Source organism: Osmia bicornis, chromosome 12 (assembly GCF_907164935.1).
Source record: "Osmia bicornis bicornis chromosome 12, iOsmBic2.1, whole genome shotgun sequence".
In the NCBI taxonomy this organism is placed as follows: domain Eukaryota; kingdom Metazoa; phylum Arthropoda; class Insecta; order Hymenoptera; family Megachilidae; genus Osmia; species Osmia bicornis.
This window is the reverse complement of record NC_060227.1, coordinates 252,056-266,674: the sequence shown is the minus strand read 5'-3', so window position 1 is coordinate 266,674 and position 14,619 is coordinate 252,056. Positions and strand designations below refer to the sequence as shown.

Genomic DNA, 14,619 nt, shown 5'->3' with positions numbered 1-14,619 from the left:
TAATACCATCACGTTATCCACAACTGTTCAGTTGTCATCGAGACGTTTCCTTTGAAAGAAGCGATGCGACGCGACGCGACGCGAGAGATTGATTTCTTCTCCGTTTTCGATTTGTATCGGAAACTCGTTTCGTTCTAGGTGGAATTACGAATTACATACCGTGTTTCTAAACGAAAGGATCTCGGCGCGTCCTTTAGTCGAACAGCCGAACAGTTCGCGTGCACGCAGTAGCGTACGATAATGTTGGTCAACGAACCCTCCGACGATAGCGACGGATCAATTGAAATGCACCCCTCGCCTCGTGCGTACCGTTCTGTTATCGTTTCAAAGGGGAAAGTTGATTCTCCTCGCCGAAACGGAGCTTTCGGGACGTCGTCGAGTCCAAGGATATCCTGAGAAAGGAAAACGACGATGCAAATGAATTTCCTTCTTTCACTGGAAATTCTAATCGATTATACCTACCGGTAATTTCCTCCGATATGGGAATTGCTATTCAACAATTTAATGAATTTAACGTATCAAAGGTGTATATTATCGAGGGAAAAGAATTCGAGGAGAAAAGTAATGAAAAGAAGGGGTAAGGCATTGGAACGACGCGTAACGTAGGACTTGGGACTTTTAGGGGGAGCGTGGAAGGATCGCACCTATTCCCCAAGCGGCTCCCTCGCTCTGTTTGCCCCGATTCCTCTTCGGGGTGCGCACACGCTTCCGACCCGCGTGCACGCATGCGCGCACCTGGAAAATTGTCTGATAACGCCGCGATTGCCTCGAGGTAGTCAGTTACGCTTGGAGCGTCTTAGCGTCGCGACGCCTCCAATTCTATCTTTCAACGACATTTCCGCTATTCCGCTAATCGATTACGATTGCCTTCATATCGAAACGATACGCCGACGTTTTTAACACGTTAAGAAGAAAATTGCTCTGTCGACATGTGGATTCGTCGTTTATTTTCCATGGAAAGAAAAGAGCGGCGTTTCGCGCGTTTTTCTTCGACTCGTTAAAGAGCGCAACGCGAAAGGAAAACTCGAATGAGGAGCCACGGGAAGAGGAGAACCGATTCTCGACGAGCCACTGAACGTACGGAAAATTAAATTGAGGATGAGATTACGTTGACATCTAGGATTAGGTTGGCGGTTCCGTCGTGCGAACAATCGTTAGAATCGATCGACCAACCTCGACCACGACGATGTTGTTTCTTTTGCTGTTGTTATTACCATTAGGCACACCTGCCTCCGGTAAGTCTCGACTTTTTTTCGCTCTCAAATTGATCCGATCGCGTGTGAACTTTCTACGTGTACGCACAGTATATGTACTATATTATGTAGGTGGAACAGATGAAAGTAACAGGCGAACTGCCGAAACGCGAGAAGCACGCGTGTTAACTTAACGTCGCGACACGTTCGGTTACGCAAAGTCACGCTACTAAATCCACGACAAATTAATGCGGCCTAGCATTGTATGCTAAAATTTGCCTGCGAACCAAGGCTGCTCTAACCCGATTTAACTTTCTCCAGTATCGAAGCGATCGCAAAATTCTTCCGCGACTCGCCGCTAAAACTCTTGTCAAACTATTCCAAGTCTACGAAGACGCTACACAAATTGATGGGGAAAGTCTTTCGTGGAAGAAATTTTGTAATTCAAAAGTTGAATGTCGAACGACATTCGCACTTGACCGTAATCAGAGAATGCGATGATATCGTAATGTCGCGTGCAACCTAGGACTCACGTGATTCCAATGCAGGGTAAAAATCGATACTGCCCTTCGGTCGACGATGCACGACCACGCGTACCTTTTTCTTCCTATGCGATTCTTCTTTTTTTTTTTTCAAACGATTCTCGTGCTAATCGTAATCAGCTGATTTTCCATTTCGAAACGATAATGGTAACGCAACGCGAATCGGGAGTTTCATGGGGGTTCGCAGTTCGCGTAGCGTCGCAAATGCAATTACAGACTATCGTTTAGAGTAAATTCATTAACGCGTTATTACGCTAGTTCGTACACACGCTCGACTCGATTAATTACAAGATTCCATAACGTGCGAAACGGTCATTTAATGGCAGCTACACACGCGAGTGTATGTACGCGATCGAAGATCGAACGATCGATGTTCGTCCGTCTCGAAAAGGTGAGAAAGCGCAAGTTTGCCAGGAGAATTGAATCGAAAACGTATTACGTTTATCGGTCGATCATTAGGTATTCGGTGAGATCGGCTTTCCAATCGCGTGCGACTCGATGCGACGCCGTGTTACACAATGTTCACGGACGTGGATAGCAAAGCGTAGGACACGATCGAAATGCGAGTTATCCGCTTGTTCGATAAAATGCAGGACAGATAGAAAGAAAGGAGCGTTAATCCCGAGGCCAGGCACGCGGCCGATTAACCTGCACGCCCGCATGCACACACAACCCAACACATTGCTGCGAATAATTAACAGACACCTCTGTTTACCTTCTTTCATCCCAAACGCGCACCATCTATCTCCTTGAGAATCGTTCCTAAACGAATTCATTCGACGAACTTAAACCGAAAAGCCTCACCTTTTACACTGAAAATTACACTTTTGTGATAAACTTTACGACCCATGTACGACTATAATTAATATTCGTGGTCGATAAAGACCAGAGAGCTAGTTGATCGCAATGGTATTAACGGTATGCAAATATAGGGAGGCAGGAGCGAATGCTTAAATAAAAGGTTGCTTCCAACGTGGCACTGTTTTCATGATGGCAGTGAACGCGTAAAATCGAAGAAGGCAACGGTAAGGTAACCAGCGACGAAATACGAACCTCAAGGATCGCGTGCAACCGGAAAATCGTTAATCAACGCCGGTCTTAAAAGCAACCCTCGCCCTAACTGCAACGCCGATTCGTGATCGGACAGGCGCTAGGTGGAGAGAAAAAGAGAAATAGAGAGAGAGAGAGCGATTACACTCGTTCACAGACTCACGGTTCAAGCGACTCGACGTATGTAAGGCGATCAACGTTCGAAATAGGAAAGAATTTTCGTATTCGTTGATTGAAACGATGTAACGCTACTCACGGTTTAAGCATGCCATTCCTCGATACGTTTGCCGCCGCTCTTGAGCTTTGATCGGCCAAAGACACGAAACCGATGTTTGGCTAGCCTGCAAACGTTTACCTCTGTCCTCGTAGGTACCTATCTATGCGTTTGCCATTCCTATTGTTATTCGCGTTCGCCGTATACACGCGCCTTTTAACTTGCCAGACCGATCCTGAAGCAAACAATTCGCAACGTAATCCTATACTATTTTCTGTTTCTAACTCTTCGTTTCCTACAGTAACGGAATTTCTGCTCCAACCGAGTGTACTTAACGTGCCGCGGTTCTCTCGTTTAGCGAAATTAACGAAAGCCATAGCAGACAATAGGGTAGAATCGAGACGAATTTATCGACGAACGCGTCGCAACGCTACGCGCCCTTACGCTTTCTCGCGGTAATTCGTTAACGATGTAATTTAATCTAATCGTAAGGTTTACTAGGAAAAACTTTAGGTGTATCTAGGTGAACCGACACCGACGATCCCACGGGGCTCTCATTTTTGCCACACCCCATAACCCAAATACTAAAACAAACGTCCTTTGTTTTTTCAACTTCTCCGTCGCGTCGCGTCGCGTCGCATCGCGTCGCGATCTCGATAGAACGAGAATCGACAAACTTTTACCACGATACTCCATTCCTTTTGATTCTTGATAGTTGAAACAACAATTTCAATGGGGCAATCAACGAATGGGTAGAGCTAATTTAAAAGTCTAAACGCGGAGAATATGGACGGAGAAGGAACGGACAGTTGGCCGTTGGAAAATATATAAGTTCGCCGCGGAGGTTTCTTTTGGACGAAGCAACGCCACAGGCATATGCTAATGTCAAACTTCTTAACGTCGATGATAATTAAACACAGATCCAACGGATTAACCGTCTGACGCTATCCGTTCGAAGAAACGTACCGTTGCACGTATCGAAAATTTCTGTTACCTATGTTCTTTCGTTATTACACGGTTGAGCAGCCGTTGATTAAACTTAGCGAAAGCGCGTTCCGTGTCGGACAAATGGTCGAGGAACGCTACTGTGAACTCGCATGAACGATACGGCTCCGCTTACAATTTCTATGTATACATATAACGCTGCTCAACTACCGCATTGATATTTATTAACGCGTACACTCTTGTACTTGTACTTGTACTTGTACTTGTACTGAATTTAATAAAAAATTCCATTTACTTTGATTAATGTAGCAAAGTTACAGGATTAGCTGAAAATCTCTTTTCGTTTAATTTCACCGATACGTAGAAGGCTCGTGACGACGAGGAGAAACGAACGAATTTCTATCGGTCGATGACCGATCGGGGATCGGTGAACGACACGAGGTAGAAGAGAAAATTAATCATCGTATTATAGTATGTCCGTTTGCTGTATCGTTTTCACGTTGCATCCGCGGTATTATGACGCGAGATGTATACCAAGTAAACAGAATCGAGGTAGACCTCGCGTCAAACGACACACAGTTAGCCCTTGTCAACATCGCTTAGCTAGCCTGTGTTTGACAGACCGCGATCGAACCCTCCACGTACACGAATCAGCCTCGTTAATAACGCTATAACTGCGCAAATGATTCTTCCACGTAGTAGACGATGGAAGAATAAACTACGCATCACCTAAAGATACATTTCTTTTTTAAGTAGTTTTTTACAGTCGCAGGAAAAAACACATGGAAAACCGATACAAGGAACGTAGTTTTGTTCAAGCAGAGAATACGGGAGATTTATTAGGAAGATAGGTATCTCGGCCAGTGGGATTACAAGCGCAGGAAAGTTGGGTTGCTTTTAAAAACGAAAATGAACGTTTTTACGTCGACTCTTTCTATTAGATTAGACTACCGTAGCTTGTTTTCTCGATAAACCTTGCCCTGACGATGCATCTCTCCTGGATTAAAAACGGCGATATCTACACGTTAAACATTCTCGACGCGACGCGATCATTCGAACAAGTCGAAGAAGCCGCTAAAAAGTAGTCGCTGCTTAGAAAGTGGGCCATGTTTACCGGAACTTTGATTAAGCGCTAGCCACCTTATTGCCAGTGAAACTACCACGATGTGCTTACTTTACGGCTTCGAGGTAAACTCATTCGCGGAGCAAGAACAAAGTAGGAGAGACTGAATTGCAGAAACGATCGATATCAAGGTGTTCTTTGTAAGAACGCGAAAAAGAAGGAAAGTTTCGATTCTTTAAACGGTTGGAAAGATTCGGAAGAAAATAATAAATTTCTTCCTGCTAAGGAGGAAGATGCTGGCGAGGGGGCGTAAGCGTTGACGGCCGGTTTTAAGCAAACTCGTCCTTCGAAATTCGTTCTCTCTTTTCCGGGATAAAAGAAAGAAAACCGATAAATATCTTAGGAGGAGATTTTAAGAAGGTCGTAAGCTCGTTGTTACAACGGTTAAAAGTTGGCCGAACTTTTTCCTCGGGGTGTCGAGAGAAGTGACCTAAATATAGTTAAGCTATTTCCGAATTCTGTAGGACGTAAGTAGCTCGTAAATGCGCGTCGTTTTGGTGATCGGAAGAAAGGTAGGGAAAACTCCCCACCAGTGGTGAAAAAGGAAAGATACAATAGTTTTAAAGGACGATGAGAAATTGGCATGACGCAGAGCTATTAATTTATCGATATGTACCATATGCGCGCAGGTGTTTTTGCCGCGTTCGAACGTTTCCGATCGAGTCGACGACGCGGACGCGGACGGGGACGCGCAAGTGTCGCGTGACAATAAGAAGCTCGTCCTTTTTCCAACCCACCGCGTGTTTATACACGTGCGATACTATTCCAGTTTTCCCTGACACGTTCAAGATGAAAGAAGATTTCGAGGGATCGAGGGATCGAGGGGTCGAGAGGAAAATGTAGAAAAGGTCTATACCTTTTCTAAAGAGCGAAGTAAATTATACGTCTAGTTGAGTCGATGGCGACGGCGAATCAATTTACAGGGCGCGTGTATCGGGATCCACGGTGGCGAGGGTGTCTAACCTCGCTCGGAACCGGAACTCGAACGCAAAGGCGAACGCGGAAGGTCCTTGGAGATCGGCGAACGAGACAGAATAGGGCTGTGTCGGTCGTATGGCTGCGCGTATCGTATTCACGGTCTCTGTTTTCGGGAATTGTAACTCGATGTGCGAATAGGGTTTCCAGCTACAACGATCTCGCGCCGCGACCGCCTCGTTTTTCCACCCGATTCTCGTCTAATCGAAATTCGTTGGCCATTTTGCGTTCGACTAGGAATATCATGGCAATATTTCGGTTCGTTGATATTCCCTATACTATACGAGGATTAGCCTCGTAAACGTATCAACGTATATCATGGGAGAGGCTTGTGCGAAACGCGTTGAAAATACTCTAGCTTTAACTCGACTTTCGCGTGACTTAACGCGACGACGCGACGCGACGCGACGCGACGCGACGCATCGTGGTTGCACGTCGTTTACCTCGTACTCAGCCACCCCGCCGCAACTGAAAAACCACCAAAATATCTCCCTTCGTTACCATTTTCACCAAACCCCATCATCTCTTTCTCTATACTCTATACTCTATGCTCTATACATATACATGTCTGCGATACATTATTTCAAACAGCCCCGCAGGACATTGTTCAGTTATCTATTATTTGCATAGCGAAGTTTTACAATAAACTCGACGGCTTGGTTAAAGCGATATAATTTCGCCTCGATTCTAAAAGGTTTCGCGCGCGTTGTCGCGACATCGACATTGTATAGAAACGCGGTTCAACCAAAAAGTTTTAACCGTTTCCTATTAAGCGAAGCTCCAACGTTATACGAGCTTTTGCTTATTCTTACGAGTATCGTGTAGAAAATCATTCGAGGAATGGAGATGGTAGCGTATCGTGTTTGCGATTCTTTCGGCGAGAACTTGTGCGCACGGACGAGACTTTAACTACCCTCCTCTCTGTATATCGATTAAACGTTCACCTTGACACAGGTTGCGTTTCCACGAAATTGACCATACGCGAACTCTCACCGTTGAACTTTATACAACAGCGCTTTATACTACAGAAACGTTTATTTTTGCTGTTCGATCGAAACAATACCCTTTACTTTGCCCGTGACATTACGTTGCATACCGAACAGCCTGGACACGCGACGCGACATTGTTTCGTCGTCGTGGCTAAAAGTTTATATCCTGTTACCTTCAATTCTTCTGTTTGTTTCAGACGTTTATTTTCCACAGTCGGATTTGGCCGTGAGACTGCCGTATTTTCCGCGAGACGACGGTAAATTTTCGTGGAATTTGAAGCTGCTCGAATTGAGAACGCTTCGAAAAGACTCGACGGAACCGAAAGGTTCCATAGCCAGCTATAGAATTACCGTGCCACGGGAGCCAACCGTTTCGATAGATTCCGAGACGAATAACTTGTTGCTGCACGGTTTTTCAAAAAAAACAGGTAGGTTCGTTTGCGTAAAATTTTCGAATCGAACCTATTAGTTATGGGGTGGTTCGTTGCGTCCAAAGGTGGATCCGAAAACGAGACGATCGTAGTGCTGGCGAAGGAAAATGCCAGCAGCGAGGCCGCTTTGGAGATAAAGCTGAAACCGATTCGTTTGGAGGGCAAGCAAATTAATTGCACGGATTATGTTCAGGTAATCGCGCCTTCCAGCCGGATAAACTAAAGTCAGCGGATTTAAAGGATTCATTCCTTACGCGATCTCGTTTAATTTCAGGATATGTGCTTCTGGTACGAATGTAGGTACAGAATTTACGAGAATCAACCGATCACGATGATCGGCACGTTCGGACCGAATATTTACAGCGACGTTTGTCCTGGCTTTCACGTGACCGGCTACAAATTGTTAAACGGCAAGTGTTAAACGCTATCCTCGATTCGATTTTATGCTGAAACAGCTCAACATGAGGTCGCGCACACGTTCTCTAGAGAGAGATTAACGAGCTCGAGTCGCTAAAGCGAACAGACTCGTATCCCTATAATCCGAGTGGGTCGGGCCGGGCCGGGTCGGGCCGGGCCGGGTCGAGTCGGGCGCGGGCGGACCAAATAAATCTTTCGCGTTAGAACGTGCAGCACGCCTTGAAATTCCGGGGAACCGACAAGATGGGGTTATAACCTGGAAACGTACGATCAATTTTAGGAACAGAGTACTTTCAAGCGACGAACAACACGTTAGTGGCGAACGCGTTTCTCGACAGGGACGTGGTGGGTCCACCCGGAGGTCCGGGCCCGCGGATCACTCTTCAAGTGCAGTGTATCGTCTGGGAGGAAACCACAGGCATACAGTACGCCCCTATCAGCCTCCTGCACGTAGACATTTTGGATCAGGACGACAATCCTCCTATGGCGCAAGGAAACGATTCCATCGCGATTACGCTTCGAGATTTTACCACGGTGAGAGTCGAGAGTCGAAAGTCGAAAGTCGAAAGTCTAAAGAATCGTACTTAATCAGCGACGCATTGTTCCCACGATCGCGTCGCATTGTTTCCGAAAAGGGCGCGACGAGGGAAAAAGCCCTCAGGAACTGATCTTGATTAAGCTCGGATGATGCTCGGAGAAGAATCTCCCTGATATTCGCGGGGCGAAACATTCCAAACATTTTGCGAGTCGCGTTTCTTTCCCATTAAACAGCGTCCACCATTTTTCTTCGTTCCAACAGGGTGACAAGCTGGTGGACGACAACAACTTGATACTGAAAGACGCGGACGAGAAAAGCAGTAATAGTTACACCGTTCGCATACTAGGCGATGCACACGATGCTCTAAACGTCACGTACAACACTCTGCCGATCGAGCCTTCCAACGGTGTTCCTTACACTGCCATATTAACAAGTGAGAACTTCTTTCTCGCTGATCCGTCATTGGAAATTTCTCTCTCTCTCTCTCTCTCTGGTTTGTTGCAGGAATTTCCGCGAAAACCACGCTCCTACCAAAGTCTCCTTACAGGGTGACGCTTCAAGTGAAGGACGAATCCCTGATTCCAGGATACGGAGAGAATACGGTAAGTCTCTTCTGCTTTCAACGATATTTTTTAGTGGAACGCGATTTAACCGGTTCCATTTCCACTTTGCTTCGTCTCATTTAATCGCGACTCATTAAACAATTAGATTGTTCGATGGGCGCGGTTTCGAGGCTGATTCCGCGGATCCGGCCAAGCGAGAATTAATGGAAATTGTTCGTCGGCACTCGCGTAGGCGGAAGATCCTTATTATCTGTACGCCAAACTTCCGATTTCGACGCATTAATCGTACCTTTCAGTTCACGCCCACTGTCGAAAAAAACGAATCGAATGGCTTTATTCTTCTCTATTTGTCTCTGTTCGTCGACTTTGTTTCATGCATTTTCCATGCATGTTTTTTTATGTCTTGTCTTGTCTTGTCTTGTCTTGTTAGTTGAACATCTCGTTGACGTTCTACGGACCGGAACACCGAACAACCACTACCACGGTGTCATCCGTACCTTTCAACAGACAGCAATTCTCGTATCCTTCGAGCGCCAAAGTTGCTCGATTCGCCTCGAAATATTCACGAATAGCGAAACCGACCAGCGAACCGCATCCCTTCACCAATTTCACCGCTGAGGGATCGAATGCGTTCGCTGTCACTCCGAAAGGAGGCATCGTCTACGTGGCTAACGAGAATCTACTTAAAACGGATCCATCGAATTTCGTGTAAGTTGTCAGTGGTGGTCAGAATTGTAAATGACTTCTACTGAAATTCTCCTGGAAATGATCTTAACAACTTTATAGGCTGAAGATCAAATGGACCGAGAAGGATAGGTTCGTCGGTTCCAAGTCGATTAAAATCAGTCTAATAACAGTGCCAGTTACGGAAACGAGCGTATGCAATCAGACTCGTTTGCATTCATGTGCGAACGCGGAAAAGCCGCAGGACTGCGAATCCAGTTGCGGTGTCGCCACCGGATTATACAGGTTACGGCTCTGCCTCGCTTCTCACCGTTTCCCATCCGTTTACGTCTTCGCGCCTTTCAATCAAAACTTTTTTATATCATCCTTTCTCTTCCTTCCGATCATCGGAATGCTTCTTCCCTATCGAAACGGGAACGCTTTGAATTTTCAGTAAAGGCAGTTATTCCGGGCAATGCGTGTGGAGATGGAACAAGAGATCGAACCAAGTCTCGATGATGTCGGATCACTATCCCACCTGCTCTCCCGATTTGACTTACTGTCCCGACAACCAATGCGACGAGCTCGAACGATTGGATCCTCGCATTTGCCCGCAAGATTGTACCGTCGAATGTAAACATTCTCTTTTCTTTTCTTTCCTTCTTTCTTTCTTTCTTTTCATCCGTTTCCACCTGTTTTTCCTAACAGGAAAATTTCCAACCAACTAACGTTTCAGCGGACGTACACTTTGCCGACATGAACAAAGGTGGCCGTGGAATAAAGAGCGGTTTGGGAACGTGCTCGTGTAACGACGAGCTGCAGTGTACCTGCAACGTAGATCGCATGCCGAACGATAACCCTGGTAAAGGGACTAATAACAAGGATGATAAGGACGCTAAACCGCGCTATCAAGATAACGTACTTGGTGCGAGAAAAGGTTTGCGACATCGTTTAACATACTACAAAAGTTCCCTGATTCATAATTAAAACGATTCCAATAATAATGGAACAAGCTTCGAAGACGAATTAAGTACAAAGTTTCTATGTTGTCACAGCATCCAGCGGACCATGCGGACCCATTTGTATGCTAGGCGTAATCGCAGGCAGTTTCTTTTTGTTGCTAGCGATTGTCGGTTCTTTCGTCAGCTCGAGATACAGGTAAGCCAGTAGATAGCTAAATCTATTAAATTCTAGTTAGTTAAATTAGCAACGCAAACCAATCGGTCGAATATATTATTATGTGTATTCTTCTTCCTGTACGTTTGAATTGTGATCGTAACGCGAAACGTGACCAGAGTGAAAACTTGTTATTTGCGTTGGAGGGAAGAAAATACACGCGGGTGCGTGCGACAGCTGGAGAATGATGGCTGGCCGAAATCCAGATAACTTCGAAACGAATCCTTTGTGCGCGTCACGTTGATCGCTAAGCTTGGTCAACTATCCTCGCGCGAACAAACTCTGTTCGATAGAGGAATAGAACGAGCCGATTCTCCGATACTTTACTCGTCGTCGACACACAACGAACAGAGATACGTTTATCAACGTGCATTATCCAACTCGTTTATCTTCGTTTTATCGATCCTCTCTTTTCATTCAACGCCTATCCTTCTTCTCTTTTCGATCAATTTTTTCATTTTCAGATCGCGCAACCTATTATTCGCCAATGTAAACGACGCGAAATTGATAAACTTTTCTTCTTGTTTGCTCGTTCTTCGAACAGAATCTCCCAACTTTTTTATATTTCACTAACCGACCAGTTTATTCGCTTTTTATTGTAAGCCGAAAAAACGTATCCGTTTCCGTTCCCGTTTCCAGAATGGCCGCAAAAGAAGCGCGAAGAGAAGGTAAACGGAGGGTTGAACGCGATTCGAACGGAGTTGGTATAATATTACCCTCTTCCGACTACATCGACCGAGGAGATGGCTTGCTCGTAGGTTTGGACACTTTCACCGCGGCCAATCGTCATCTTCTTCCCAAGACGAGTCCGGTAAGTTGTTCCCAATGGAGTCGTTCATTCTTGTCGTCGATTGCTTTATCGATTTAACGGCTCCATGTTGCTTCTTGCAACATTAAACGAAGCAAACGAGGCGCGTGACAAACGCCAACATAAACGAAAGAAAGAAAAAAGAAAAAAAAAAAAAAAAAATCATTGCGCTACCAGGGAAATATGAAAAAGTACTTTTGAATTTCGAACAAACCATCTAGCGTTAAAGCTATTAATCTTCTGACGTTAAAATGGTTTCCGAGAAACATCGTCCACCTTGTGAATAACGAGATTGATATCGTAAATTAAATTCAACGAAAAGAAGAAAGCTACTTTTCAACTTCTTTTTTCTGCTGTAAATTACACGAATAAAGATTGTTGAACGTTTGTTGAACAATTAGCCGGACCCGAAATGGGAATTCCCACGATCGCGATTAAGCATCGAACAAGTGTTGGGCGAAGGAGAATTCGGCCGCGTGTTGCGGGCGAAAGCCATCGACATCGCAGGAATAGCCGGCCCTACCACTGTTGCGGTAAAAACGCTCAAGGAGAACGCTTGCGCTTCCGAATTGGCGGATTTACTCTCCGAATATCAATTACTGAAAGAAGCTCAGCATCCGAACGTGATCAGACTGTTGGGAGCTTGCACTACTCCCGGGGCTCCGGTCTATCTCATCATCGAATTCGCGGAATTCGGCTCGTTGAGGTGAGTGCGACTTCGCCGCGAGGATTCCTCTTCTAGTTTGGTGAGATCGCGACGCGTGTACCGACTATAATAATATGGAATTCCATTTCGTCGACGTCGCGTCGGGACAATAACGGCGGTGAAGTGGATTAATTAAATTCTTCTTCCGAGTCGCATTTTCACGTACACCGGAGATATGGAAATGTTGCAGGAATTACTTGAGACGTAGCCGACACTTGGAATCCGAAGGGAGGATCGCCGCCGGTTGTCCCTCCTTGTCGATACTCGACACCGAGTCGACGGCGACCTACACGGTCACTCCTCGCGATATTCTTTCGTTCGCTTGGCAGATCAGCAAAGGCATGACCTATCTCGCCGATATTAAGGTAATAATAACAGCTAGCTCGCTCGATCGATCGAAATCGAGACTAAGAGAGAGAATTGTGCCCTCTCGTAAAGTTGGTTCACAGAGATCTAGCTGCCAGAAACGTGCTGCTAGCGGCGGAGAAGGTTTGCAAAATTTCCGATTTTGGTCTAACTCGAGACGTGTACGAGGATGACGCGTACCTAAAGCGCAGCAAAGGCCGAGGTACTCTTCTGTTTCGTATCTCTTTCTTTCGCTCGTTACAAACAAAGAGTCGATGTTTCTTTCGCGTAGTACCCGTTAAATGGATGGCACCTGAATCGCTGGCCGACCACGTCTACACCAGCAAGTCGGACGTATGGAGTTTCGGGGTTCTTCTTTGGGAATTAGTCACGTTGGGCGCGTCTCCTTATCCTGGCGTGGACGTGCACAATCTGTACAACCTGCTGAAAGCAGGATATCGTATGGAGAGGCCAGCGAATTGTTCGCAACAATTGTGAGTAAATTGATTTACTCGCTCTTAAATGCGACGCGATCGTTGTACGAACTCGTTATTATACATGTATATGTGGGTAGGTACAAATTGATGGTATCGTGCTGGCACCAAGAACCTGGTATGAGGCCATCCTTCAAAGAGCTTACAAGTCAGTGGGAGAAAATGCTGGAGGATAGCGTCGAATATTTGGACTTGAATCCCAGGACCGTTCACAATCAGGCATACTTTGTTTCTCTTCACGCCTTGGACAGTCCGAGCAGTACGTATTTTATTTTATTTCTAATCGCTTTCCATTTTCACGATTTTTATGAAACAGGCTCTGGCAACGATGCCATAGATGGAATCGATGGCATCGATAAAAACGCCTTGAGAACTGACATCAACTATTTGGAGAAACCATCCTGCGATACCGTGACCAAATGCGACAAGATAGACAAACTTCGTACCCTCTGGCACGAGCCTATAGCGTCCTTTCCCGAGGAACCCGTCAAACTCTTGTACGCGAATGATCAACAAGCCAGTAATCATTACGAGAGTCCGATCAAAATAAGAAACACTAGCGTTACCAGCAATAGCGAAAATGACTTGGTCACGCCGATAAACGAACAACGACAATCCTATATCGACATGAAAGGAAAGAGATCCGCGGAAGCTGAAGATCTTCTCGTGTTTTCCGGTACAAACGACAACGATCACGAAACTGATACCAAATGAGAAGCAATTTCTCACTCGAAGGGATAGATAGTTCCTACGTTTCGTCATTTACACGAATACACGAGGACTCGTTTCAGCTGGTAGGAGCATGACGAGAGAATGGCTTCCCATTGACAAATCTTAATCAATAAGCTCGTTTACATTTTGACCGTTGACTAGATTCTACTTTTATTTGATTATGTCTTGCGCAATAAGCTTGCAAACATCTCTTTAGAAGAAAAACATAATTCAACTTGCATTGTTAAACATTTAAGCTTCCGATTAAACTTTTTCCTTGAATAGGCTTCCGGCTTGTACGCGTGCACGAAATAAAGATTTGACAATCGAATGCACCACCAGGCAAGCGAGAATTCAAATATTCGACTTCCGGTCGATGTAACTCACATCCAGAAAAGACTGCGTTTCGTACCTCAACGAATAAATTCGTCCTCTTTGTATTTATGTAAAAAAAAGCACAGCATTCCACTGAGTTAGTTGATTACCATAAATTACGCGAGCGTTCAAGTAAAATTTGTTTTTTTTTTTTTTTTGTTTTTCTTTTTCCATACAATCTTTGGCACAAACACATACTGTAAATGTAACTATTGTCATCGTGTTTATACATATATAGAGGGCGTGTGCACACGCACACGCACACGCTAAAATGTTTCGTTTTAGGTCCGTAAGGCGACAAATCGACAGTTATAAATCTTATACCGCATAAAACGGATACAACAAATTGTATGATAATAAT

General features: G+C 45.2%; 1 protein-coding gene across 1 annotated transcript; it reads left to right on the top strand.

Annotated features, from left to right (window-relative positions):
• Positions 1-758: 758 nt before the first annotated feature.
• On the top strand, positions 759-14,543 carry LOC114877604 (proto-oncogene tyrosine-protein kinase receptor Ret). Its single transcript, XM_029190389.2, has 19 exons — positions 759-1,235; positions 7,229-7,459; positions 7,528-7,655; positions 7,737-7,872; positions 8,160-8,413; positions 8,679-8,850; positions 8,922-9,019; positions 9,411-9,688; positions 9,767-9,949; positions 10,098-10,276; positions 10,380-10,580; positions 10,699-10,801; positions 11,459-11,630; positions 12,029-12,333; positions 12,524-12,698; positions 12,772-12,901; positions 12,971-13,172; positions 13,253-13,431; positions 13,489-14,543. Exons 1-19 carry the CDS (start codon positions 1,187-1,189, stop codon positions 13,884-13,886), a joined length of 3,573 nt encoding a protein of 1,190 aa, XP_029046222.2. The 5' UTR covers positions 759-1,186; the 3' UTR covers positions 13,887-14,543.
• Positions 14,544-14,619: the final 76 nt, after the last annotated feature.